The sequence below is a fragment of the Perissodus microlepis genome, chromosome 12, assembly GCF_051167445.1.
Source record: "Perissodus microlepis isolate ML-2025 ecotype Zambia chromosome 12, ASM5116744v1, whole genome shotgun sequence".
Lineage (NCBI taxonomy): Eukaryota > Metazoa > Chordata > Actinopteri > Cichliformes > Cichlidae > Perissodus > Perissodus microlepis.
The window spans coordinates 33,891,125-33,916,395 of record NC_140472.1 but is presented as its reverse complement, the minus strand read 5'-3'; the positions used below and the strand labels follow the sequence as shown (position 1 = coordinate 33,916,395).

General features: G+C 43.5%; 1 protein-coding gene across 5 annotated transcripts in view; it reads left to right on the top strand.

The window, feature by feature from the left end:
- The window catches only part of wdfy3 (WD repeat and FYVE domain containing 3), a 120,576-nt gene that overhangs the window by 73,837 nt on the left and 21,468 nt on the right, over positions 1-25,271 (top strand). For 3 of the 5 annotated variants that reach the window (XM_084946302.1, XM_084946303.1, XM_084946298.1), the window contains 23 exons: positions 3,070-3,288; positions 3,777-3,961; positions 7,719-7,950; positions 8,168-8,328; positions 9,714-9,825; positions 9,911-10,101; positions 10,840-10,992; positions 11,301-11,374; positions 11,526-11,687; positions 11,776-11,870; positions 12,002-12,122; positions 13,261-13,478; positions 15,742-15,938; positions 16,748-16,882; positions 17,463-17,642; positions 18,108-18,341; positions 18,439-18,538; positions 19,501-19,661; positions 21,093-21,322; positions 22,439-22,548; positions 23,195-23,377; positions 24,607-24,764; positions 24,869-24,946. In XM_084946302.1, the coding sequence (XP_084802428.1) occupies positions 3,070-3,288; positions 3,777-3,961; positions 7,719-7,950; positions 8,168-8,328; positions 9,714-9,825; positions 9,911-10,101; positions 10,840-10,992; positions 11,301-11,374; positions 11,526-11,687; positions 11,776-11,870; positions 12,002-12,122; positions 13,261-13,478; positions 15,742-15,938; positions 16,748-16,882; positions 17,463-17,642; positions 18,108-18,341; positions 18,439-18,538; positions 19,501-19,661; positions 21,093-21,322; positions 22,439-22,548; positions 23,195-23,377; positions 24,607-24,764; positions 24,869-24,946 (3,689 nt within the window). The remainder of the gene's footprint in view (positions 1-3,069; positions 3,289-3,776; positions 3,962-7,718; positions 7,951-8,167; positions 8,329-9,713; positions 9,826-9,910; positions 10,102-10,839; positions 10,993-11,300; positions 11,375-11,525; positions 11,688-11,775; positions 11,871-12,001; positions 12,123-13,260; positions 13,479-15,741; positions 15,939-16,747; positions 16,883-17,462; positions 17,643-18,107; positions 18,342-18,438; positions 18,539-19,500; positions 19,662-21,092; positions 21,323-22,438; positions 22,549-23,194; positions 23,378-24,606; positions 24,765-24,868; positions 24,947-25,271) is intronic. The other 2 variants (XM_084946301.1, XM_084946300.1) reach the window with 2 other exon arrangements.

Sequence of the window (25,271 nt, the reverse complement as noted above, 5' to 3'; positions counted from 1 at the left end):
CAAAACAGAGAATGGATCAATGAGACAGAAGAACTACTTTATTATAATGTCGAGTCTATTTTATAAAACTGGCTGACACATTGTGTAACCACTTTATGCACCTTTGTGGATTTTTTGTGGAGAGCTCCTTTCAGCTGCTCCCTTAGTCACCCGGGGTCACCACAGCGGGCAACTCTGCATGTTTGATTTGACAGAGGTGTCCTGATGCAACCCCTAAGGGATTTGCGTCTTCTCGTGGGATAGAGTCGGGGATCTTTCGCTTGTTAGGTTAATGTGTAAACAGTTAAACTATGGATGGCCTTTGTTTGTGGCATAAAGGCCTTTGTTGCTTTCCCGGCTTTTAATTAACTGCCAGTTTTTATTAGAGGAAATGCGGTGCATCCGATGTGGGGAGGAAGTGAGAATTTAGCAGAAGAGTCAGCGGTCTTTAGCTGTAATCATATCCACAAACCTTCATCTGTGTCTTTGTGAGAACATGTCACATCAAACTAGATCAGTCATGTTGTGTCAGTGCGTCAGCTCCACTCTTCGTTCAGTCCTCTCTCATGAAAAGAAGCAACAGGAAACTGTAAAGCAGAGTATTCGAGTGCTGCTCGTTGGATTTCACTTCTTGCAAATGACTCGCTCTAAGTTCATTTATGATACTTTTTTTGTCCTTTATCCTGTTGCCTTGTTCATTTCTGTTGTTTCAGAAATGGTAAATTGACTGGTTCTTTGGCATGCACACTGGGATTGAACCACCAGCCTCCCAATTAGTAGATTAGTAAATGACCTGCTACACCTCCTGAGCCACAGCCGCCCCTTAAAACAAGCGTTTTCAATTGATGAGTAAGAATAGATTCGTCTGCACAGCCTGTGCTTCATCCCACCTAATTTAATTTTTAGCCCACAGGTACACAAAAACTCTTTGTGCATTTCCCTTTTTTGTTTGGTGTTTAATTTTTAACGACACACATCCCACTCGGATCACCGCGTTCGCCGCTTCGTCTCGTTTTTTCTGTTTATGTTCCGTCGGCCTCGTTGTTGTTTTCTCCATTTTACCATCATCTTTATTCTCACTCTCCTTCCTTTTCTTTAAAGCAGCTGTGTGTTTTTGCAAAACCTCTTTGGATTTCTTTTGCTTTTGATTTTTTTTTCTTCTGTTTTCATCATTTTTCGTCTTTTATGCAAAAAGAAAAACATATGTCTGCATATCTTGAGCTTCAGATCTCACCTGTCCTTCAGCCGTTAGTTTTAGTGTGTTAAAAATAAAATGTGTTTGTTATGAAAAACCTCATAAACAATATTGATATTTTACAGAATAGATTTTATCATATAAACTGTCTGCGATGTTATGCTTGAATTTTTAGTGTGTAGCCTCATTTAGTATTTATGAAGCACAGCTAGACTCTCCTTTCTCCTCTTCCTCCCAGTCCACCCTCCTCTCCATCCACTCATACATGACTATCGTTCCTCCATCTGTTTACCTATTCATGCCGCTCCTTCTGTGCTCATCCACCCCACACTGCTCTGCTCTCGTCTTCTCCTGCTAGTCACCCAACTCTATTTATAGACCTCACTCTTTCCTCCCTCATTTCTTCCTGTCATTCACATTTTCCTTTTCTCTGTCCCTTTCACTGCTTATCTCAGTCTCCTTCATTCTTCCTCCTTTTCCCTGCCCTGATTCTATCCATTCTTTGTCACTTTCCCCTTCCATATCCTCATTTATCTCTATCCCGTCTCCTCTCTGTTTCCTTCCTTCTCTTTCCTCATCCACTTTGGTCTGACCTGTATCTGTGAATGACATCATCCAGAGGCTCATTCATCAAAATATCTTCATTCTGCTCACAACAACAATGTTGCACCAAGTGTAAATTGATATACATAAGAATTAGATGTAATCCCTCAAACCAGTTTTCTACAGTTTGTGATGGAGTCCACAGACAGCCCCATTATTTGGTCAAGTCTGATAACCATTTGAGGGACAACCTCATCCCGAGCCACAGACTCTGCTCTGAGATCTTTTCTAACCAATCTGCACGACAGAGTACTTACTGCCTTCATGTTTTGGCAGCTTACGTCAAAGTTTTAGCTCGTTTTAATGGTAATGCGAGCTACTGTACACCTCGATCTACACCCGGAGGCTGAATTGAAATCTTTCCTACACCCTCAGTGTGCTGTTCTGCAGCTCTGGCTGATCATACATAAACATGGCATAATTTAATGTGTATTTGGCACAGATAAAGCACCGAAGCAAAACAAACATTTGCAGAATGCAAATCTGCACCAGGAAAAAATGGAGAATGACTCAGAAGAAAAATAAGAGCATTTTTTCATTGGTGTGATAAGATGAGTCACATAGGTCAGCTGTTTGCAGTATGTCACATTAATAAATGCAAGAAAACACAACATTTAAGATCAGAAATAATAAAAGATGAAAGGACAGAAAAATCAAGCCTACAATAACTCAGTTTCTAGTTTTCTGGCAAGACGAGAACAAACAATCTGTCCAAAAAATATGTAAGGTGACGAAAATGTCTTTCATCACAAACTGATGAAAGCTCAGTTTTGGTCCCCGAAGCTTTACGTCTTTCTTAAAACAGTCCATTGAGCCACTAGCGATGTTTACATAGATGTAGGTATCATGGCCCCGAGTACATGTGTGTGGATGCATGAGAAAAAGAGAAGAGCTGAAAGCAACACAGTCAATTCACTGTGTTGCTTTCACACTCTGGTCAATCTACATTGACAAGTGGGCTCATAGCAGGGCGAGTGGAGATATTTCAGTCAGCTCACCTGTTGAGCAGGTCACGTGGCGAGGAAGCCCAGGGGAAGACTCAGGATACACTTCAGAGGCTACGTGTCTCCAGTGGCTGGGAACACCTCTGTGGCCTTCCTGAAGAACTGGAGATGTTGACTGGGGAGAGGCCTGTCTGTTTGCCCCACAATGTGGACCCATCTATTATGGATGGATGGATTTAATATGTAAAGCATTGAGATAAAAATAATTGTGAATTTTTAAAATATATCTATTTATATGAATAAAAACAAATAAACCTGTCTTTTCTCACTCCCCCCTTCCTTACCCAGGCGAGCGCCTGTTTCCTCCCCCATCAGGCCTGAGTTACTCCACTTGGTTCTGCGTGGAGAGGTTCAGCACATCCCCTCAGGCCCACCCGGTGCGGCTGCTGACCATCGTCCGTCGGGCCAACTCCTCGGAGCAGCATTATGTGTGCCTGGCTGTGGTGCTGTCAGCCAAAGACCGCTCGCTCACCGTCTCCACCAAGGAGGAGCTGCTGCAGACATACTGTAAGTGGCAGCACTAGACTTAAACTCCGGTTTACAGCATAACCACAAGAATTAATAATCCTCCGCTGCACAACCATCCTCTACACCTCTATACTTTGTCCATGCTTCAAGATTCTTTTTGGTGAACCATCAAGAGAAAATCATTATCTCAAATCTGTGAAATCTCAAGCTTGTATGCCCAAAGCCATTACTTTTTTGTTTTTGGGATGATGCACTTTCATACAGGATATATTCCCAGAAAAGAAATTAAAACTTTCTGTTAGATATTTGAGTTTAAAATGCTGATACAGTTTTGTTTAGAGATTATATTTGATAAATATGACCTTTCCAGTGTTACAGAGAGCAAGTGGGAGAAATGTGCACTTTCTGTTACGACCAAACAGGCTTCCTCTCTGGGGCTTTAACCCTGAGCTAATATACTCACTTCTGCTGGAGCTCTCTGACTCATTGATGTTGCCCCCTGCTTCTCTCTGCCTTCCCCCATCAAGCAGCGGATGATTCTAGCGAAGAAGCCTCCTTCTACGAGATCCTTCCCTGCTGCGCTCGATTCCGCTGTGGCGAGCTGATCGCCGAGGGCCAGTGGCACCACCTGGTGCTGGTCATGAGCAAAGGCATGCTGAAGAATAGCATGGCCACGCTGTACATCGACGGCCAGCTCATCAGCACTGTCAAGGTAAAATTAGTACGCGGCGTGTCAGCAATAACCAACATCCACATTGCAGATCTCACATTGTTGTTCCTGTCGAGATCCAGCTGTTAGGAAAACTGTACTAAACTGTCCACTTGTAGTCCAGTTTCTGTTGACCAACTGCAGGTGAACATGCTTTGTTGCATGCAGAGTGTTTGTTGGAAGTTTTGGGTGGTTTTTTTTGCATGAACAGAACAAGAGCAGTGCAGCACCACAGGACAAACTCCAGCTGTAAACCTGTACCCTGGTAAAGGTGCAGTAACAGGAGGATTAACCTAGCTTGCCAGTATATCTTTAATAGGATACGTCAGTTAAGTCTTGTAATAAATGTAGATGGATTTATGGGTATAAAATCAGACTATATGTCATATACATAAAAATGATCTCCATCATCTCATATTCACGGTTACCTGTTTTTAAAGACAGCTGCTGTATAAAGAAACAGTGAGCTAGTGCCCGATTTAAAACTATGAGTGTGCTGATAATTTATTATGCATCAGTAGGTAAGTACGGCGCAACAACGGCTTTGTGTTTGGAAGTCGACCATAATTAGCTCGTCATATTTGGATCTCTGATCACGGTTGGCGTTGAGAAGCAGCAGTGGCGTACATTTCTAACTCCGACCTTTAAACAGCAGCTTTTGAGTGCTGCAGTCAGCAGACTGTGATGTGGTTTGTGGTTCAGTGACTTTAGATTCCCCTGAGATTAGACAGCAGAATAGGGAATAGGCTGAGACCGCAAGTCACAGCTTCTCCTTAACGGCACTGATAACAGCGGCTTCATTTCCTGCTGAGGGCCACGTACAGGAAAAAACAGGCTGGTCGTGTGTCTCATATGGGTCTAAGTGTTCGTGTGGTTGCATTTAGCTTGTAAAAGAGTGACAGTAAAGCAAAAGGTGTGCAGGCACCTCCCAGGAGGTCTAAATGGCAAAAGTAGCCAGTAACAACAGCAGGAGTGGCTTGATGTGTGAATAATGAATAGATGATACGTTTTATTTCTGACATGAAGTCTGCTCAGAAAACTGCTGAAATGCTGTTTTGTGCTGAGCAGTATTTCTCCTTTCATATCCCTTTTTATCCTTCCCATAGTCAGTGTCTCTGCGTCACTCGCTGTTGTGTAACATCAGGCGTTTTGATTGGTCATAAATGAATCTTGTGATTTTAAGAATGAACTATTAAGGCCCTGGTTGTTTAAAAAAAAATGGCATCACAACTTGCAAAGGCTCCACATGTTTGTTTATTTAAATAAAAAAAATAACAACAGAATTATTTCAGAAAAAAACAAAAGTTATCTGTGTCAGTATAATTAGCCCCTGACTTTTTATTGAGCCTTAGCACAAACCACTGCTGTACAGTGATGTGCTTTAAGTCAAGTTAAAACTGAGTTTATCTTTCAATTAACACAAAGTATAAAAACTTCAGCCAGGGTTTAAACTGTCACTTGAGAAAGCATCATGCTAAAAACAAAGAAATCAGTTCAGACTTAAAATAATTGTTGATGCTCACAAAACAGGAAATGGATATACAGAGTTATCACAGCGTTTCCATATGTCCAGAACTGGTGTGAGAAGGATTATCCAGAAATTCTAGGAGAGCCACACAGTGCGGAACAAGCCTGTCCGAGGTAGAAGCAAAGATTTCAAAGACACTGTTGAGTGTTGATGTGTCCAAAGACCCCAGAACAACTGCCAAGTCATTGTAGTCTCAAAGAAGACGATCACTGGAACCCCACACAGGAAAAAAACCCAACTTCTGCAGATAAAGGTACGCTAAGAACACCCTGGAGAAAGATTATGTACACAGGAAGTGCGTCTTTTGGTCAGATGAAACAAACTAGAGCTCTTTGGCCAAAGAGAGCTGCTTATGTTTGGAGAAAAAATGAGGAGGTGAACAACCCAGAGAACACCGTCGTCACGGTGAAACATGGTGGTGAGAGTATTACCCTGCGGGGATGCTTCAGTGCGTCTGGAACCCACCTGGACTCAGCAGTGACTGCACTTTGAAATACTTTTAGATTTTTTTGAGACCTTGAAACAAAAGCATGGCTCCTGATCTCATTGTGGATCTTCCTGCAGTGCAGATGACTTTTCCAATGTCCCTCTATGGCCGCCGAGTATGTTGTCTCTGTAAGAACCTGATATTGGATTTTTAAGATCGATAACAATATTTGGTGATTTAAAAATCTGATATTCCAAAGTATCGACCGATTTATTTTTTCTTTCAGACACGTGAGACAAACAGATTTCCCGAACATTCGTCACGTGTAGTTATTTACTCAACTCTGCCGTATGTTCTTTACTGAAATCAGTCGCACTTTAGTCTTGAGTATTGGGCGGCCGGAGGCAGAGACAGATTCTCCATCTCTGCTCTGGTGCCATAAGTTAAAATTCTGAGTAGGTCTGATAGGTCGGAGTAAGTCTGAAAACCAAGTAAGTTAAGATGCACCGTTTTCCATCCATCCTGCTGTTTATCCACGGCCAGGTCACAGGGCGGCAGCCTATCGGAGAAGCCCAGACCTTCCACAGTGTAGCAAGCCCCAGGCTGTCCTGTGTATGCCCCAGGTCCTCCTCCATGTAGGACATGCCCAGTAATCAATACCTCGCCCAGGAGGTGCCTGGGAGTCTTTCTAACCAGATGCCTGAACTGCCCCAACTGGCTTCTTTTGATGTTGATGAGTATCAGGTCTACTCTGGGTCCCTCACAAATCACTGAACTTCCCACCCTGTCTTTAAGGCTGAGTCCAGCCGCCTCTCAGAGACTTCTGATTTCTGCCACTTGTATCCGCTGTCTAATTCTTCCAGTCATTACCCAGAGCTCATGACCACAGATGAGAGTAGGGATGTAAATCGACAGCTTCACTTTTACGCTCAACTGTCTCTTCACCACAGCGAACCGGTGCAGCATCCGCATCACTGCAGACGCTGCAGCAATCAATCTGCCAGTCTCCCGTCCGACTGTCCCCTCCCCTCGTGAACGAGACCCCGAGATACCTCCTCCTCTGCTTAGTTTAGAACTGTTAGCAGTAAGCTAAATAATCTTAACAATTTCAATCTGCTTGTTTTCACTGTGCCTGTGACGTGTTTAGAACATAAACGCACATCTGAGCTGTTAAAATCCAGGAGCTGATAGGTCAACTCGATTATTTATCAGCTCCATCCATCCATTTAATTCATCACTGACGTAACTAGGTAACGCATGCATATTTAATTAGCCTGCTTCCCCAAAGAAAGGGACACAAAAGGAGCCTGTTATCAGAGCAAACTATCAACTCATCAGTCTCTGACTCACACTGACAAAAGACAAACTCAGGAGTAAATCATGTGTGTCTGTGCACTGACCCAGCAGAGAATATTAAATGATAAAATCATCAGAGCCTCTGATCTATGATGTTTTTAAGTTCTGTTCCCTGAAATATAGACTTGATGATTATTTAATCCTCTCAGAGGGGACAGCGTACGGGACCGGTTCCCAATTAAGTGGGCTCAAACTTCAACTGTGCATATAATTGAAATGAGTTTGTGTATCTCACATGCTCTGAAGCTCTGTTGTGATCTGAGCCAATAAACAAGTCAAATGTAAGTCATTTCTCTTTGTAGTCTCTGAAGTTTGTGGTGGGCTACCGTCTGCATTTCATAACACAAAAAACTGTCTGAGAACATGAATGTGTCAGCTCCGTCCTATTTCTGCATATCTTATAGAAATCCCTCTTTTGTGTCATTACCTTCACCTTTCCTCTTCTCCAGCTTCACTACATCCACAGCGCTCCAGGCGGCTCCAGCTCCACCAACCCTCCTGTCGTCAGTACTGTTTATGGGTACATAGGGACACCCCCTGCCCAGCGTCAGCTCTCCAGCCTGGTGTGGCGTCTTGGGCCTACCCACTTCCTGGAGGAGTTCCTACCTGCCGCCAGCGTCGCTGCCATTTATGAGCTTGGACCCAACTACGTGGGCAGCTTTCAGGCCGTCTACCTCCCTTGTGAGTGGACCACCAGACCTCGACTTACAGTCTGCAGACCTGCTTTTAACCAGGCTCTAAATCCTTGCTCTACTTTAATGCTTTTCTTTAGTTTTATTCTGTCATTTAACCACCTTGCATCACTTCTTTTCTCCCAGCATTCATCCATACATGGCTCCTCTTTTTTTTAAAAATTTTTTTACTCACTTTTTACTTTCTCCATTTTCCCTTCCTGCAGGTAAGGACTCCAAGGCAGAGGTAGCGCCGGCCTCTCCGGTGGTGCTGGTGCCAGAGGAGAAGGTGTCTTTCAGTCTGTATGCGCTCTCTGTGTTGACTCTCACTGTGGCCAAAATCAGGAAAAGCTACAACAAACTGGACAGCAAAGCCATCGCCAAACAGGTCAGACGCACGACTTCGCAAAGAATTAAAAGTCGCTGCTTTAATGTTGTTGTCACCGCAGGTTTGTCTGCTAAATGGAAATCTTACTGTCAGATGTTCTGTCAAAGTTTCATTGAAGAATCTATTATTTCCGTTACAGTAACCTTTAAACCGTAACTCTAAATTCAGTTTTCTATTGAAGTGTGCAGCACACTGGCTGAGATTACATCATCCTGGCTGACGTAACCGACTGAAAAAAGAAACCTGTCTTCTCCCTCTGCTAGTGTGCCATGTGGTGACGTGTTTACCCTTAGCACAAGTGTAACGTTTGCGGAGAGGAAAGACTTAGAAGTTAATAAATAATTAAATACAAGCAGAAAAACTCCAAATTGAGGCCCAAAGTGTAAACACACGCATATAAGCTGTTTTCACACATGGATTTCAGACTATTTCAGGATTGTTAGATTGGGGCATTTTCCACAGACGTCCTTTTCGCAGCAGGGAATCACCTGCTTTGCATGACTTCGTGTTACATGAAGTACTCCATTACATTGGACACATGCACCCTGTCTAGGAAACTTCTAGGAAAGTATAGGGCTGCTGTGCATATCTGAAAATGGCTATGGATGTGCATTCACACACTTAATGGTTTGCAAAGCTCAATTTCATTTTTCAACAGAAAACTCAAGTCCATTGCATTTAAATGATGCATTTAAAGGAAGTAGCGCACACAGTCCCACCACGAGTGTGTGCTGGAGCTCCAGATGAGCTCTGTGTTATCTCTTTCTCCACACTTGTCAAGTCATTTCCCAGCCTGCCCGTCTCTCCTGCTCCGTCTCCCGCAGCGACTCACAGGAAGTGAAGTGCAGAGAATTACAGAGGCAGCAATTCTGCAGCAGAGACCTGTCACAGAGTAGGAAGACACTCACTCACTGTGCAGAGGGGAACAAAAATAAGTTGTTGTCCTCTCATGCAGCATTATCACTTCCCTCTTAGCAAACTAAGCATAAGTGTTTGGGTCTTTCACACCCTCTCACTTCGCTAAACATGGGTGTCAAATAAAACTCCATAAATACACAATTATTCTAAATGCCAATGTTGCATAATGCTGTTTTTACCTTCCCCGAATTAACTGAAAGAATCCAATATTTCATTTCAGCTCAGTAAATCAAAGCTTTTGATCAGATCTTGGTGTAAGACTGCGTCTGATTGGACAGCAGCGTCTAACAGTAAAACATTCTTACTCACAGACAAACATCCACAGCAACAAACGTTTGACTAACAAATGAGGAAATGTTGCGAAGTTGTGTGAAAGCGGCTCTGAAGAAGTAGAGTTTAAAAGTAACCGTCGAGTTGGTGTGTGTGTGTGTTTTTAATTTCTGTAATTTCTTTTCCATCTTCTTCAGCTTGCCGTGTCCTCTCATGAAAATGCCACTCCGGTAAAACTGATTCACAATGCCGCCGGTCACCTTAACGGTCCCGCACGCACCATCGGAGCTGCTGTGATTGGATATTTAGGTAAACCAAATCTGCGCGACTCAGAATACCAAACGCTGTTCTCTAGTGGATGAAAACTCACTTGTTCTCTTTCTCCCTCCGTCAGGTGTTCGTGCATTCGTGCCTAAACCTGTGGCCACCAACCTGCAGTATGTGGGAGGGGCAGCGGCCATTTTGGGTCTGGTTGCCATGGCGTCAGATGTGGAGGGACTGTATGCGGCTGTCAAGGCTTTAGTGTGTGTTGTAAAAAGCAACCCACTGGCCAGTAAGGAGATGGAGCGCATCAAAGGTTACCAGGTTAGTTATTAAAACAAAGTCGTAGTTATTTTTTTCTTAGTGTGTTTTAGTTACATTTCCAGGATAATTACTGAGTTTTTCTAAAAATTGCCATCCAAACATTCGTAAATTGGGACGCAAAGCATTCGCCTCTCTCACATTTAAACACTGTAGTGTTTAAATGAATAGTGCGATTTGCACAGCATTTATTCACACACGTGGTGTGATAGAGATAGGGTGAGGAGCTCAGCCATCCGGGAGGGGCTCAGAGTAGAGCCGCTGCTCCTCCACATCGAAAGGAGCCAGCTGAGGTGGTTCAGGCATCTGACAAGGATGCCTCCTGGGTGAGGTGTTTTAGGCATGTCCCACTGGCAGGAGCCCCAGGGCAGACCCAGGACACGCTGGAGAGATTATATCATCGGCTGGCCTGGGAACGCCTTGGTGCTCCCCCGGATAAGCTGGAGGAGGTGGCTGGGGAGAGGGAGGTCTGGGCTTTTCTGCTCAGGCTGCTGCCCGCACAACCCGGCCCCAGATAAGCGGAAGATGGATGGATGCTCATTTGTCTCCAGTTACATTTTTTTTTGAATGTGTTTCTGTGTCAGACTAAGCGCAGACTACTGTTAGTGACAGTGTGATTAATGTGAATATGACCCAGCAGTGAGTTCACAGACTGAAAGCCAAGTTTAAGTCTGTACACAAAGCTCGTGTCCCGTTACTTCAACATTTGTAAATGCGTATTTGTTTTGTCTTCCTCTTTAGTTGCTGGCTATGCTCCTAAAGAAGAAGCGCTCGCTGCTAAACAGCCACATCCTCCACCTCACCTTCTCTCTGGTGGGAACAGTTGACAGCGGCCACGAAACCTCCATCATCCCCAACTCCACGGCCTTCCAGGACCTACTGTGTGACTTTGAGGTGAGTGTTTACAGGGCCCATTGACCCATAATGCTTGTGAGCCAACTGAAATAAGGACATTAGTGTGCAGCTGTCAAAGAAAGCTTGCCTATTTAGCATTGATAAAAGTCTTGTTCCACTTAAACCCGTCTCCGGCTAATAAAATGGAGAGTTTGCAGGTATATTTTTGCATTTGTTAAAACAGGAAAAGAAAAAAGTGTTTTTTTGATGTTGAAGTGTTAAGGAACTGAGCTACTCTGTGCCAGAAGTTTGTGCTGCCAGAAATGAGTTGTGCGGCAGGGTCTGAGTCTGCTCCGTCTGCTCCTCAGGTTTGGCTGCACGCTCCCTACGAGCTCCATCTGTCTCTGTTCGAGCACTTCATTGAACTGCTGACAGAATCCAGGCAAGTGTCAGAAGGAAGTTTCCCTGAACAAGAAACAGATCACATGAAGAATAACATGAGTTTTATTTTTTTGTAATTGCGGATTGGTACAATTATTTTCATTTTAACGTGAAAGCGTCTCACTGTGTGTTTTGCTGACTGTGTCGAATAGTGAGGCGGCTAAAAATGCTAAACTCCTGAGAGAGTTTCAGCTCATCCCACGACTGCTGCTCACCCTGAGAGACACCACGCTGTCCCAGCCCACTGTCGCCGCCATCAGCAACGTGCTGAGTCTGCTGCTGCAAGGCTTCCCCAACCCATACGACCTGCTGCGGTAAGAACACGCTCGTGTAGCCGCTACGTGAACGTCGGTGATGATGATCCATGCCAGTGCAGCATAAGACCGTTTGCTGTCTCCACAGGTTCGGCCAGTTCATCTCCTCCACTCTTCCCACATTTGCCGTGTGTGAGAAGTTTGTTGTCATGGAAATCAATAATGAGGAGAAGATAGACGGAGGTATGAGTGATATTAGTGTTGATCTGACTTCTTGCACCTCTATCCTAAATAACGTGTGGCCAAAAGCATATGGTCAGTGCTAGACTGTTTTTCTATCCTTAATAAATATGAAACATTTTGTGCATCTGCAGGAAATGATGATGACTTTGGTGGCCTCCTATCAGCTAACCTCATTCTGCTGAGAAATCGACTGCTGGACAGCCTTCTTAAACTGCTTTTCACCACGAAAGAGAAGTGCACAGTTAATGCCCAGTAAGACGCCGCTCTCCTCCAGATGTTGTTTAGATTAAAAAAATAGCAGTTAGAGCCATGCCACGTTGAACTAGAGAAGTAAAGTTATGCTTGTAGCTTAATGACCATCCACAGACTGCAGGGGTACAAACACAGACACAGATATCTGCTAATAATAATTCCTAACATACTCTGATTTCACTCTGGAGCACAGAGCTCTGGGATCGTCTGTTGGTAGAATTAACTTCTCTTTAAGCCACATTATTTTAATAAATAGGCAGCAACACAAAGATGGTCGCAAACTCCAGTTTAGTGATTCTGGTTAGCGTAGTTAACGCCTAACAGGCAGATACAGCCGCCTGTGTCAGCATTTACCATCTATCAAAGCTGCCATAATTCTAACGTTATAACTTTAAACCTTAATAGTCTTAAAAAGATAAGTTTTATTTAAAAATAATAATAAATGAAATCACCCCATGCAGTTGTTGTGAAGATCAAAATTAGCTACAGAGATTAAATCTGTTTGTGCAGTAGGCTGTTAGCATGCTTACTTATTTGTGTAAAGTTGGGTACATAAATGGTAAAAAAAGATCTGCCCCTCATTCATCACATCCTGCCTCAAAGCGCAGAGACTGCAACAGTGAAAACACTTTTATATGGTCTGAACTTGGAGGCACCCCAAGTGGGCAGTTGAGGAACTGCAGTTTGCAAACTAAGCCGACTAGCACTTTTAATTTTTGTAGCCTTGGGTGTTGTTATTTGCTCCTTCTCTGTCATATCTGCTCATCCTGAAAGCTTCAAGTTAAAATGCAAACTCTCACGCTGTCCATTTATTTTGAAAACTATGAATAATCAATCATAAAAGCGCCACACAACATTATTCTTATTCTTTGATCTTTTAAAGACTTTCATCATTAAAAAGCTATTTAGCTCTACATACAACATTTCCAGTTATTACTGGAATATGGCTCAACTTGACTCAAATAATGGCAATATGCCCAGCGGCTGACAGAGATGGAGATTATAATGACACTGGTTGATATAATTTAGCAGCATAATGAGCAAGCAGAAGCAGAAATATTGACAAAGTATTTAAAATGTTGTGAAAAGAACTGATATTAAAGTAACAGTAAACCTGCAAAACATTTTCTCCCTGCAGGGCGTGTGAGGAGCTGGTGCGAACGCTGGGCTTTGATTGGCTCCTGATGTTCATGGAAGAACATCTCCACTCCACCACAGTGACGGCAGCTCTGTGGATCCTGGTGGTGCTGCTGTCCAATCAGTCGATCCTCAACCGCTTCAAAGAGGGCCTGTGCGGAGGAGGCTGGCTGGACCACACCGACTCCGTCCTGACCAATAAGATCGGCACAGTGCTGGGTGAGTGCAGCAGCGTGGGTTCGCTGTCATCGCAGCACAAAATTGGAGCTGAGAGGCTGGATTTGGTTAACATTAGGCACTCGCTTTTGAGGGATGTGTGCGTGTATTAGCTCCAGACGTTCAAACCTGTAAGCACCCGCTCTCAGAACAGTCACAAGTAAGAAATCGTGATTTCCAAGGTAAATACTGTATGTTGTAACATGGCTCAGCAGACGCCTCTCCTCACTCTGGCAACGCTTTCCGTCGGAGTTGGCCTTCGTTCAGCAAACAGAGAGCTGCACAGTTTGTGCGCCGAACAGCCAAGGGTTGGTTCTCTCATTTTCACCCTCCCGCTCTCCCCTGCTGCTGCATCATACCATAGTTCCTTTTGAACTCAGTGGTTTTCAACCTTCTCATTGCTCAGGCGTAAAAACCATTATGATTCTTCAAAACTGGATTTACCAGCCTGGAATAATTTCAGATGTTGATGTTTGCTTTAATATTTCCATAATACTTCTGTCTAGAGCAGGGCGATATGGCCGGAAATATTTATCACGATATAGATTTGAAAATTTGCGATAACGATATAACTGACGATATAATTGATGCGAGACAAAATGCAACTCCACAACTTTGCTAGCGCAAAAAAACCTCATCCATTTATTTTCACTTAAACAAGCAGCTGTTTTATGTGCATTAAACCTATATAAAAATTTAACAGTGCAAATGCAAATTCCTTGCTGAAAGTTTAACCAAAGGGCATTTCCAGTAGAAATGGGCTGACATATCCTGAGCATAACCATGTATAATATCCACTGAAGTTAAAAAGAGGTGCTTTGCAACATTAAACTGCAGTGTGCCAAATGAAAAAGTCAAATACGTATTTTTCAGACCATAAGGTGCTCGGGATTATAAGACACATTAAGCGAAACAAAGCAGTCAGATAAATCAAACTTTACTCAACTCATTCTTCTTGCTTCCTCCACTTCTGTACCATTGATTCATTAATGCTGTATTCTATCACAGCTGCTCTATTCCCATGTTGTTGCAGTATATTAATCACTAACCTCGTATTGTGGATGGATGATCTCAGTTGTTCTCCTGACTGAAGTTTGGTCCGTTTACAGCATCCTGCTATGCGACTGTATTTGTCTCTAACCACCAGGAACCTTCACGTTAACTTTTATCGAGTGGAAAAGTGTTAGCGTTCATCCTCCAGCTTCACTGTTTATGTTATGCTAACATAGCTGTGTCGCTAGCGATCACGTAGCACATCATTATATACAAGCTAGCCCAACTTCAGTAACCCTACAAACGTCACTGCTGTTTAGTTTCCTGTCTTCATTTATGTTGGAAGTGATAGCAGAGCTGTACATTTGAATTTTTTCAGAAATCTCTTAGTCAGAACATGCTATATCATGCTGAGGTAACTAGCGAAACTAGCGAGCTAACTTCCGCCAACCTCCTGCTAACTTCTAACTCCGTTAAATGTAATAAATTCTGTTTTCATGGATGCTAAACTTCATAGTTACACCTGTTAAAGCAGCAATGCTGATCATTTTATTAAAGATGAAAGAATTTAGACAGTTTTTAACTCTCAGTGACGCTGCAGTGTTCGTTTGACTTTGGGACCTGAACGATCTGACGGACAAACACCAAACCAGTTCCACATCACTGAAGTGGCACCATTTTCACAAACCTATTCTGGTTCATGCGTTTCACTCAACGTTCCGCTTTCTCCATTCTCATTCTCCGTTGCCGCCATGCTTTTCAGCCATGTGCGTATGAAAACAAAGGCACTGCGCATGCGCGTTTTACCCATATTCTATCGCGATATTTCATTTTCTTATCGTTGCCTAACATTGTACCGGTATTACCGTGAACGGTATAATATGGCCCAGCCCTACTTCGGTCTTTTATTTGTATTTATTACACCATAACACTCCTGCAAACATCCAGGTTGAGAACCATTGCTTTAGCTCTGGAAACTCCCCATTAGAGACTTGCTCTAACAGAATGAGCACTATCAGGTAGAAGTCCTTAGTTTTATTCAGATTTGGAGTTTTTCTTTTAGTGTAACAAATCTGTTTGGCTTTGATTGATTGTGTTAGTTTAGTCCTGGATTTTTACTGCAGCCATCTCCTTCATAGCTTTGCTTCATTAAACCCAAAAGTGGGCACTACACCTGCATGTAGAGCTGCCTGTAGGTGCAGTAGTCATAGGGTGCCACCCTTTTACCTTTGTGCTTTATTTTTAACATTCACTCTCTCAACTTTCTTTTTAGGATTCAACGTGGGTCGCAGTGCCGGCGGGCGCTCCACATTGCGGGAGATCAACCGGGACGCTTGCCATTTCCCAGGATTCCCTGTTCTGCAGACACTGCTGCCCAAACACACCAACGTACCCGAACTCTACTTCCTGCTCATGGCTCTCTTCCTGCAGCAGCCTGTCATCGAGCTCCCAGACAGCCTGCAGGTACATGTTAGTATACCCAACCTTCTTTAATAATAATAACTAAACACGTTTGTTAGCCTCGGGGCTTAAAGTGGACCTATGCTGCTCATTTCCAGCTCCAGATTTGTATTCTTGGACTTTTTAGAGTCCCTGCACCTTCAGGTCAGAGTACAGTGTCAGTGAATTTAGGATTCTTGGAGTCGCTGCTCAGGACTTCATTGAAGAAGCACTTCAAAGTCTGAGGCCATGTTTCTCAGACAGAAAAAGGTGGTGGAGGGTTAGATTGAGATTATGTCTCTGGGCTGCCTTTGGAAGGCCTCGTTGTCCCCCCAGAAGAGCTTGAGGTGGGCAGGGAGAGGGAAGTCTGAGCATCTCTGCTTAGACGGTTGCCCCTTTAACCCGAACTCGGATAACCATCACAGGCTGGATGGACCGACTCTTTAGGGAACTTTGCACGATTCACAGTTCAGAATTATCCTTATTTATCTCATACTTGGCCATGGAGTACTCCCTCAGGTCATCCACTCTGCAGTTATGCATTTTATATCTTACCAGTGGGACCCAGCCAACGGTGAGAGGACCAGTGCTTTGAATCAGCCGGCCCTCTGTTGCCCCACCGACCTCCTGTTCAAACAGAAGGTTTACAGAGCTAAGACAGCAGAAGCAACACAGGGATTACCACGCTGAATGAGGAAGAGCATAATGGGTTCACTTTTAAACCTGAATTTGACCTGTCAAACCAGCTAATGAATAAATACAAAAGTGGACTCGTTTAATTAGATTTACATGTATCTGTGTGACCCAAGTTACCCCAGTGTCTGTGTTTGTTCTCTCAGTTTGATCTGGACTCTATCTGGACCTTCATCTTTGGCGTGCCGGCATCCAGTGGGACGGTGGTGGCCTCCATCCATAGCGTTTGTACTGAGGCTGCTTTCCTGCTGCTGGCCATGCTGCGCAGCATGCTTAACCTGGTGAGAACTTCTAAACCTTCAGACACGTTGGTTTCTTGATTTTTTATATTTTTTTGGCCATTTCCAGCTTCCTCTACAGTAGCACATGCTCTAAATAAGTGTTTTACCAATGTAGTTTCCTAAACACGAACATTAATCTGCAGCCAGTTTCACAAAGCTTGTTTTTTGTGTAGAGACAGTGGAAGATTGCACAGCGATTTCTACTTGACTACAAAAAGCTTTTGGGATAATTGTTGAACCTTTTTAAGCCGTTATTTGCTCGTTAAAGTCAAGGCCCTTTTCATAGAAGTGCATGTTTTAACAGTTCCTAACAGCAAGCTTGAAAAGCACTCACATGTGATTATGATCAGTCTGGATTCTGTGAAGGTTTTTCTTCTAATCTCCCGTCACCTTTAGCACGCTCATCCCCTGCATGAGAAGCTTCACTAGACCGCCCGTGGGCTTAGTGTCAATAACTGCTCTGAAAAGACTTTTTATTTATTTTTTGCATCAGTCTGAGATTTGAACTGTTAAACTGCTGAGATTTTAATGGAAATTCTTCTCCAGGTTTCATTGCGTTGCATCTTTTGTCTCTTTCCAGCCTTGGCAGTCAGAGGAGGAAGGTTCCTGGCTCAGGGAGTACCCAGTAACACTCATGCAGTTCTTTAGATACCTTTACCACAACGTGTCCGACCTTGCACCAATGTGGCACAGCCCAGAGTTCCTCTGTGCCCTGGCAGCCGCTGTCTTTCCCTTCAACATCAGACCGTACTCTGAGATGGTAAGTCTGTCCTTTATTTTTTCACTTAAGCAACTCGAAATAGAAATTAAATTCTGCACAAGGGAAGAACTTGCAGTGAAAATCTAATCTTGACCTAAAATTGCTCCAATATCTAACTAGTAGCGTTTCATCTTCCTCTCCACAAAAATGTAGTGTTTAATTTGCTGTGATCACACGTTCTGATTTGTAGTCCCATCAACACACAACAGATACCCTGTAAATATCCCTTCAGGCTCAGTAAAACTGTAACTTATTGCCCTTCTGAGCCATGGGCCCTCTTATCTTGCTCTCCAGTTTGTTTCCTCACAATAAAAGGTGTTTGGGACAGCTGCAGTGTGCTAGCCTTTGAATTAAGATGTATGGCTAAGATTTCCACAAGTCAGAGCAGCAGGAACTTGGAGGAAACAATGATCTGTTCATGAAAGATGATCTTGATGAAGGTCACATTCTTTGCATTCTTTGTAGGTCAGTGATTTGGACGATGAAGCGAGTTCTCCCACCGAAGAGTTCAAGGCCTTCACTGGGGACTCTGGCATGAACCGCAGCCAGTCTGAATACTGCAACGTGGGCTCCAAGACGTCCCTGACCAACCACCCGGCCAAAAAATATGTCTTTGACTTCATGAGGGTTCTGATCATGGACAACCTCTGCATGACCCCAGCCAGCAAGCAGACACCCATCATTGATATGCTGCTGGAGGTAAGAACACAGACATGAACCCACATTCTAGATGCATGGATAGGAAACACTCTAACATGGCTGTTGCTTACTTTTCCCTTTATGTTGGTTTTTTCAGGCTTCCCCAGAGCGCTCCACCAGAACTCAGCAGAAGGAGTTTCAGTCCAACATCCTGGACAGCGTCATGGAGCATCTACTGGCTGCTGATGTCCTTCTAGGTCAGCAGACTAAAGTTTTGGTTCCTTCTCTCACCTCCAAACTAGAGGCAGGGGTGTAATGTATCATCACTATCACTGATGGCACTTTCTCTATTTCCCTGGAGTCTACAGTTAGTTCGGACACCCTGCTCATTGGGTCCATTCTTATTGCTTAAATCCTGATCTTGTACATAAGCATGCTGCAGGACAGCTTAACTCTTTCTTTGGCTTTGAACAAAACTGTGATGGAGGCATCATGAGTCAGCAAATCACAATGTGAAGGCCGGAGATCTGCAAGCACCTTCAGCAGTTTCCGTTGTGTTTAGACTATCGTCCTGCATCTATCTGAGGAAGAAAAGAAAATCTGTGCACTTCAAAAAATGTGAGACAGCAAAAATCATCTCACTTACCTTTCTTTGTTTCCGTAGTAGAACACAAAAAAAATCAATAAAGCCCATATTCCTGTCACACTGTTCTGCTAAATCTCAAAGGTAATATCTGTTTACAGAGACGTGAGATGCTTAGTTTTGTTCAATCATGTAATGCATTTTAAAAAAGCTGCTGTTTTTACACTCGAACAGTTTCTACTGTAATGAGGGGGAAGCGCTTGCAGCGTGAGGCCGTCTGTTTCAGAGACCTCCTTACTCCTGGAAATACAGACCAGCGCGACGCCCGCTCATGTCCTGTGTATTCACCAGGCATGCACTTCCTCTATTCTCGTATGGGACCAATCAGAAGTCACACAGACTTTGAACTGCGTAGCTGGGAGGTGTAACCAGGTTTTCACTTGCACCTCCATCAGGCAGTGTCAGTGAGCTCATAGTTAATAAAAACTAAGGGTGAAAAAATGTTAACTGAAATAATAAAAACCAGAGAGCCTTCTTAAACTCTTTTATTTTTCTTATTTTGGTCGTATTCGCCATCATAATCTGTAAACCCTCTAACAGATGTGTGACTGACTCTGGCTTCTGCTCTCTCTCCAGGCGAAGATGCCTCGTTGCCCCTCAGCAGCGGGGGCAGTTATCAGATTTTGGTCAACAACGTCTTCTACTTCACCCAGCGGGTGGTGGACAAGCTGTGGCAGGGCATGTTCAACAAGGACTCCAAGCTGGTGGTGGACTTCATCGTGCAGCTCATTGGACAGGTACAAGCAAAATGACCTCAGGCTGTTTTTGGTCAGCTGATGGTCCAAAATGGACAGATTCACCCAAATAAATCCAGTGTTTTCAGATGTTATACAAACGAAAAGTCTCTGTCTGTCTAAGGCAGCGTACGTCCTCCCTTTATGTACTCACATTGTGTAGCTGGAGGCACTAGTATTTTGTCTGGTTTGTGCACACATTTAATAGTCATTAGATTCACAAACACAGCATAATGTAAATCTTGTATTGTTGGGAGCAGCCTGCATTGTCAGACTGACGTTTTCCTGAAGAGGCCAAAGGCAGAGAGACGGCGTCTGTGACGCCTGAACCGGAATAAGACAGAAAACAGTCCTTAGTCGTCTTGCAGTTAATGCAACCAGTGCAAAGTGATGCTGGAGCAAATCAGATAGACGGGGTCCTTCAGGCCTCATTTTGGTAGGAGATGGGCACAGAATGAGATTTGGCTGCTGAGGTGTGTTTCTTATATTTGCTGCTTATTAGATTCAGTTTCTTTGTTTTGTTATTCTAAATAAGGGTTACAGTGGTACCCCATGCGTATGCTTACATGGAAATGCTTTTAGCAACGTAGTAAAAAGAGTCGTGCATGGACTTTGTCTTCCCTTTTTATGCGGTGGTTTGTGTACACATTGCTGTGCAGCTGAGAAGATAAGCAGATTATTTTCAGTAATTCATTTTTCGAGCCATAATGCAGTCCCTGAATCCTGGAAATATCCCTCAGTGGATTCGATGGCCATCCATTTCATCCTGCGGCGCACAGTTTGGAACTGGAATATATTTGTTATTAATTTCGTCAGTCATTTTGAAATGTACCCACTTTCTACTCAGTTTTCTTTGGAGAAACTCCAGCTGGAGTTACTCCTTAACAAAGTGGTCGATTAAAAGGAAAAGATGTGTGATGGGTGACACGGTGTGGTACTTCCTGCAGGTGTGTGAGTGAACACCAGGTGCTCCGGTTTATTCCAACAGTCCCAAATGTATTTGTCTGTAAGGCTAGAAAAGAAGTTTTCTATGTAAATAATATTCATTTTCAATTTTTAAGACTTTTTCTGTTTCAGGCTTAAAACTGGTTTTCTCCCAGTTTTGCTTTAACACAAAACAGGAAGCTCCAAAATCTGGAGCTTCCTGTTAGAGCACACTTGAGTATGAACATGCAGAGTATTGATTTAAAGTCTAAACACATGTTTATAAATAGCAGACTTTTCAAATAAGGCCCTTTGAGGCCCTTAAGCAACATTCCAATACTAAAGCTACGTTCACAATCCTCTGCGTTCCTACCTCAGTTTAGCCCCGTTACAAACACAAATCTCCTCCTGCAGAAATATTTCCTCAGCAGCTTTATTCACATGCACTTCATAGCATTAAACAGCCATAACTGCTTCTCGCTTGTTTTCCTCCCGCTCCGAATTCTCCAGTCTAAGAGGCGTTCGCAGGGACTTTCTCTCGACACCATCTACCACTGTCTGAACCGGACGGTGCTCTACCAGCTCTGCCGACCCCACAAGACTGTAGCACAGCAGGTGGCCCTGCTGGATGCCCTGCGGGTCCTGACCGTCAACCGCAACCTGGTGCTCGGGCCAGGCAACCACGACCAGGACTTTGTGGCCTGCCTAGCTCACTGCTTCATCTGCCTGCACAGCGGGAGGTACGTTCTTTACATGAAGGCTGCTGTAGGCTTTTTACTTTGATTAATAGCAGCAGACTATAGAAGTGCATCTATCACACCAGCAGGTGCTGTGTGTGTAGACACTCTGATATTGGTTATTCATACATTAAACTAAATTTTCTTTCCTGTATTATTCTTTCAATATGTATTAGGCTGAGTAATAATATACTTCAGTGGTAAATCCTGTAAAGAAAAAGGTCAAAAGTAATAATATTCTTGGGTTGTAAACACACACATAGATGAGATGCATTAAGACATGTTAACGAAGGGCTTTAGTGAAATGTTGCTTTGCCAGTTTGTTGCGCTGATTGCTTTATCTGTGCTGCCGTAGCTCTTAAAGCTGTGCTGGTTGTGGCCACTGTACACAGATGGTACTTTATTTGGATGCTTTGATTTAAAAGCTGGTTTTTGTTTTAAATAAACTGTAAAATAGGAGTGTTTAGCATGTTTTCAGAATCACACTTAAAGGTGTTCAACAGATTTCATAGTGCAGAAGAGCTCTGGATTGTCCACGTCCTGATAAAACAGAAGAGCTGAATTATGCATTTAATAAATAATCAACAAACACGTTTCCTATGGTTATGTCACAACTTCTGTTTGCAAAGGACAATGACGTAAAGGGTTAGAAAACAGAAAAAACACAAATCATTGTCTTTTTTTTCTGCACAGAAGACAGAAGAAAAGTTTGCGTCGTGTGTTTATTTTGTTTACTATTTTGCCGTTCTTGTAGTTAAACTCGGTGAGATTATCTGAGTCTCCCCCGCAGGAATGTTGGTATAACTAATTACCGCCGGGTCACACCTCCTTATGTTTATTTTCTGAAACCTGGACTTTGCTCACATGCTGGTGGATTGTGATAGCAGGGGATGTATCTGGTTCTGGGGAAAAAACAACATTTCTTTCCTCACACAGCAGCAGGTGTGGACAGACTGGATGTCCAGCCATGTGGTGAACACAACCTTCTCTAACACGGCGCTGTGTTTGACTGCAGAGATCAGACCTGTTTGCCATGGAGAAGCCAAATAATCAAACCCTCCTCTCAGTTCTCTGCAGGGCAGCACGATACTTAGCTCCTGTGTGTGTGTTTGTGTGCAGTAGTGTGGACGGCTTCGGTTTGGAGGCGGAGGCCAGGATGACGACCTGGCACGTCATGATGCCCACGGAGAACGAGTCTGACACCACGCACAGTCACGACGTCAGCGAGGGTGAGACAGATTCGTGTGATTAAGTGTGTGTGACTGCGTGCAGAACCACTCTGACCCTGATGACCTCTGCCCAGATACTGTTGTCACTTTCTTGTGTGACACATCCTCTATATAACAGAATAAATTCAGTTTATTTACACTTTATAAATCATTTAGGCCCAGCTATGATTAACAGTGATATGAAGTATTTAAATGACAAGCAAAACAGATGATCATGAACAGTTAAAGATACACAATAGAAATAAGAGGATACGAGAAAATGAGAGGAGTGCAAAAATAACCTGAGTGGTTTAGAGATCTGTCTGAAAGAGCGACGTCTGCTGCAGTTGTTTTACCATCAATCAGTCCCCTCACTCGTAATTTTAAAGTCCAATGAGTTTCTTCTTGTCTTAGAAACACTCGTCTTCATAGCAGCTGTGAAAATAACCCAGAAAGTCGCTGAGGTGTAACGCTTGTATTTTTGTATGTTGTGGTGCGGCATGTGTTTAGATGTTCTGTTCTGTGCTTGTGGAGGAGGTGAATGTGGGTGAATTACAGACAGAGATGGAGGGAGAGCTTAATGAATATTTTATGTGTTGCAAAGGAATTTTACAACTGCTCTGCACAAAAACAGACAGGAAAACTCATTATTGTGGTTCCTCTGCAGGGCGGCAGCTCCTGCTGAAGGCGGTGAACCGTGTGTGGACGGAGCTGATGCACAGCAAGCGCCAGATGCTGGAGGACATCTTCAAAGTGTCTCTGCCCTGCAATGACAGAGGACACGTGGACATCGCCACAGCCCGTCCCGCTTTGGAAGAGCCGGCCCTGAAGAGCTGGCAGAACCACCTGGGTCAGTAACACTGTGAAAAACACAAGCAGAGGCATAAGCACGCAGTCTTTCTGCTCCCTACTTTAGCTCAGTTTTTGTTTTTCTCTGCTTTGAGTAGCTGAGTGTTGCTCATGCAACCTTGAGATAACTAGGTCAGCCTCTTTTTGTTTGACAAAATAAAGTAACCCCACGGCCCTGCAGACAGAGCCTATTTTCTGATCTGCTGTCTTTTTGGCTAAGCTATTGCTTATGTAAGCAGATTGGTAAATGACTGTCATCCACCAGCCAAGGTTTTGACTCGTCTGCTGATCCAGGCTCTTTGGCAGGCAACCAGATGTTGTTAGAAGTTCTCTTTGAATTTGTAGAAAAGGCCCTAAGATGTTTTTCCTTTGCTAAGCACTTATGAAATATCTGTTGTAGAAGGAGCTTTATTTTTGAGAGCAGATATGATTAAATTAAAATTTGTAAATACTTGTTCTGTCCCTCAAACAAAATCCCCTTTACCTTCTGTGTTAGTTAAATCTTGGAGACATCCCGAGTAAGTTGTGCTCTGCTGGGAAAGCTGAACTTCTGCATCACAGAGCTGTGGTTGTGAAACATGCACAAAACTGTGAACCCACAGCAGATCAAAGTAGTTCAGACTTTTCAGATTTTCTACAGTTATTGTCGAACATCTGTTTTGTGTAGAAGAAGAGAAACCTCTGCTTTTCACTGGCTTCAGTGCAGGTCAGGCCTCAGCCCCACAGACTGAGAGAGAGAGGAAAATGTGTATTCAGGAACCAGCTGGTGAGTGGTTGTTGGAGGTTGCCGGCAGTCAGTGGGTGAAAGAAGTGGCTAAGAAGTCTACAGTGCTGCACCAGAAACCTCGTGCAATGACTTTGTTTGCCACAGTTGCCTGTATTTTGCATGCTCGCTGTAGTGTGGCAGTGAAGCTGTGGAAAGTGTGGTGCAACTTTTACTTTGAAGGCAAACGTTCTCCATTACCAGTTTGAGTCTGATTTTTTTGTGGGCAGCTTTAGTAAACAAACAGAGGAAGGAGATTTTTGTTGCATCATTCCTATCAGGGAATGTGCATTTTTCCTTAGGAACACAGAGACTAAGCACGAATTTTACAGATTAACTTAATAAAATCGCATTAACACCCTCTGTCATCGACTTACATGTTTTCTTTTACTGTAAACAGCAGACTGTTAAGATAACCACAAGGTTAAAAAAAACCTGAATGTACTTTTCTCTTTTCTGCCAATCAGTTCATGAGAAAAAGTACATCAGTCGTGGGGAAGCAGTGGCACCAGCGACTCAGTCCAAACTGTCCAGAGTCAGCAGCGGCTTCGGCCTCTCCAAGCTGACCGGCGTCCGGCGCAACAAGAAGGAGAACAGCCTGAATAAGAACAGCCTGTCTGCACAGGTACACGGAAAACAACAAGCACACATACACACGAGCATTTCTTACTTACGTGTACTCTCTGAGTCTGAGCGCTTTAAATACAGGCTTGTATTTCTGGTCCACAGGAGACTTTCCAGTGGATGTTCACACACATCGCTGTTGTCCGGGACTTGGTGGCCATGCAGTACAAGGAATATCAAGAGGTAGTGCATCTCAACTCCCAATGGGTCAAGATTAGTTATGACCATTAAGGTTGCATACAAAATGTAAGGTGCAGTAACTCCTAGGCTACTGAATGAATAAATGACAGTGTTTCATATGGAAACGAGTTCAGATGTAATTTTTTTGGGGATTTCTCTTCAGCTAGTTTTCACAGATGATTTTCTTCTTGTAGTTTTTGTTTTTACTTTTTATTGTTTTCACAGTTTGTGTCAGCCTTTTCAGTTATTGCACAATGAGCAACTTACAAAGTTCAGAACAGCTGTAAAAAGTTGTGACTCGCAGCCACGCTGCCCTCCTGTTCTCAGT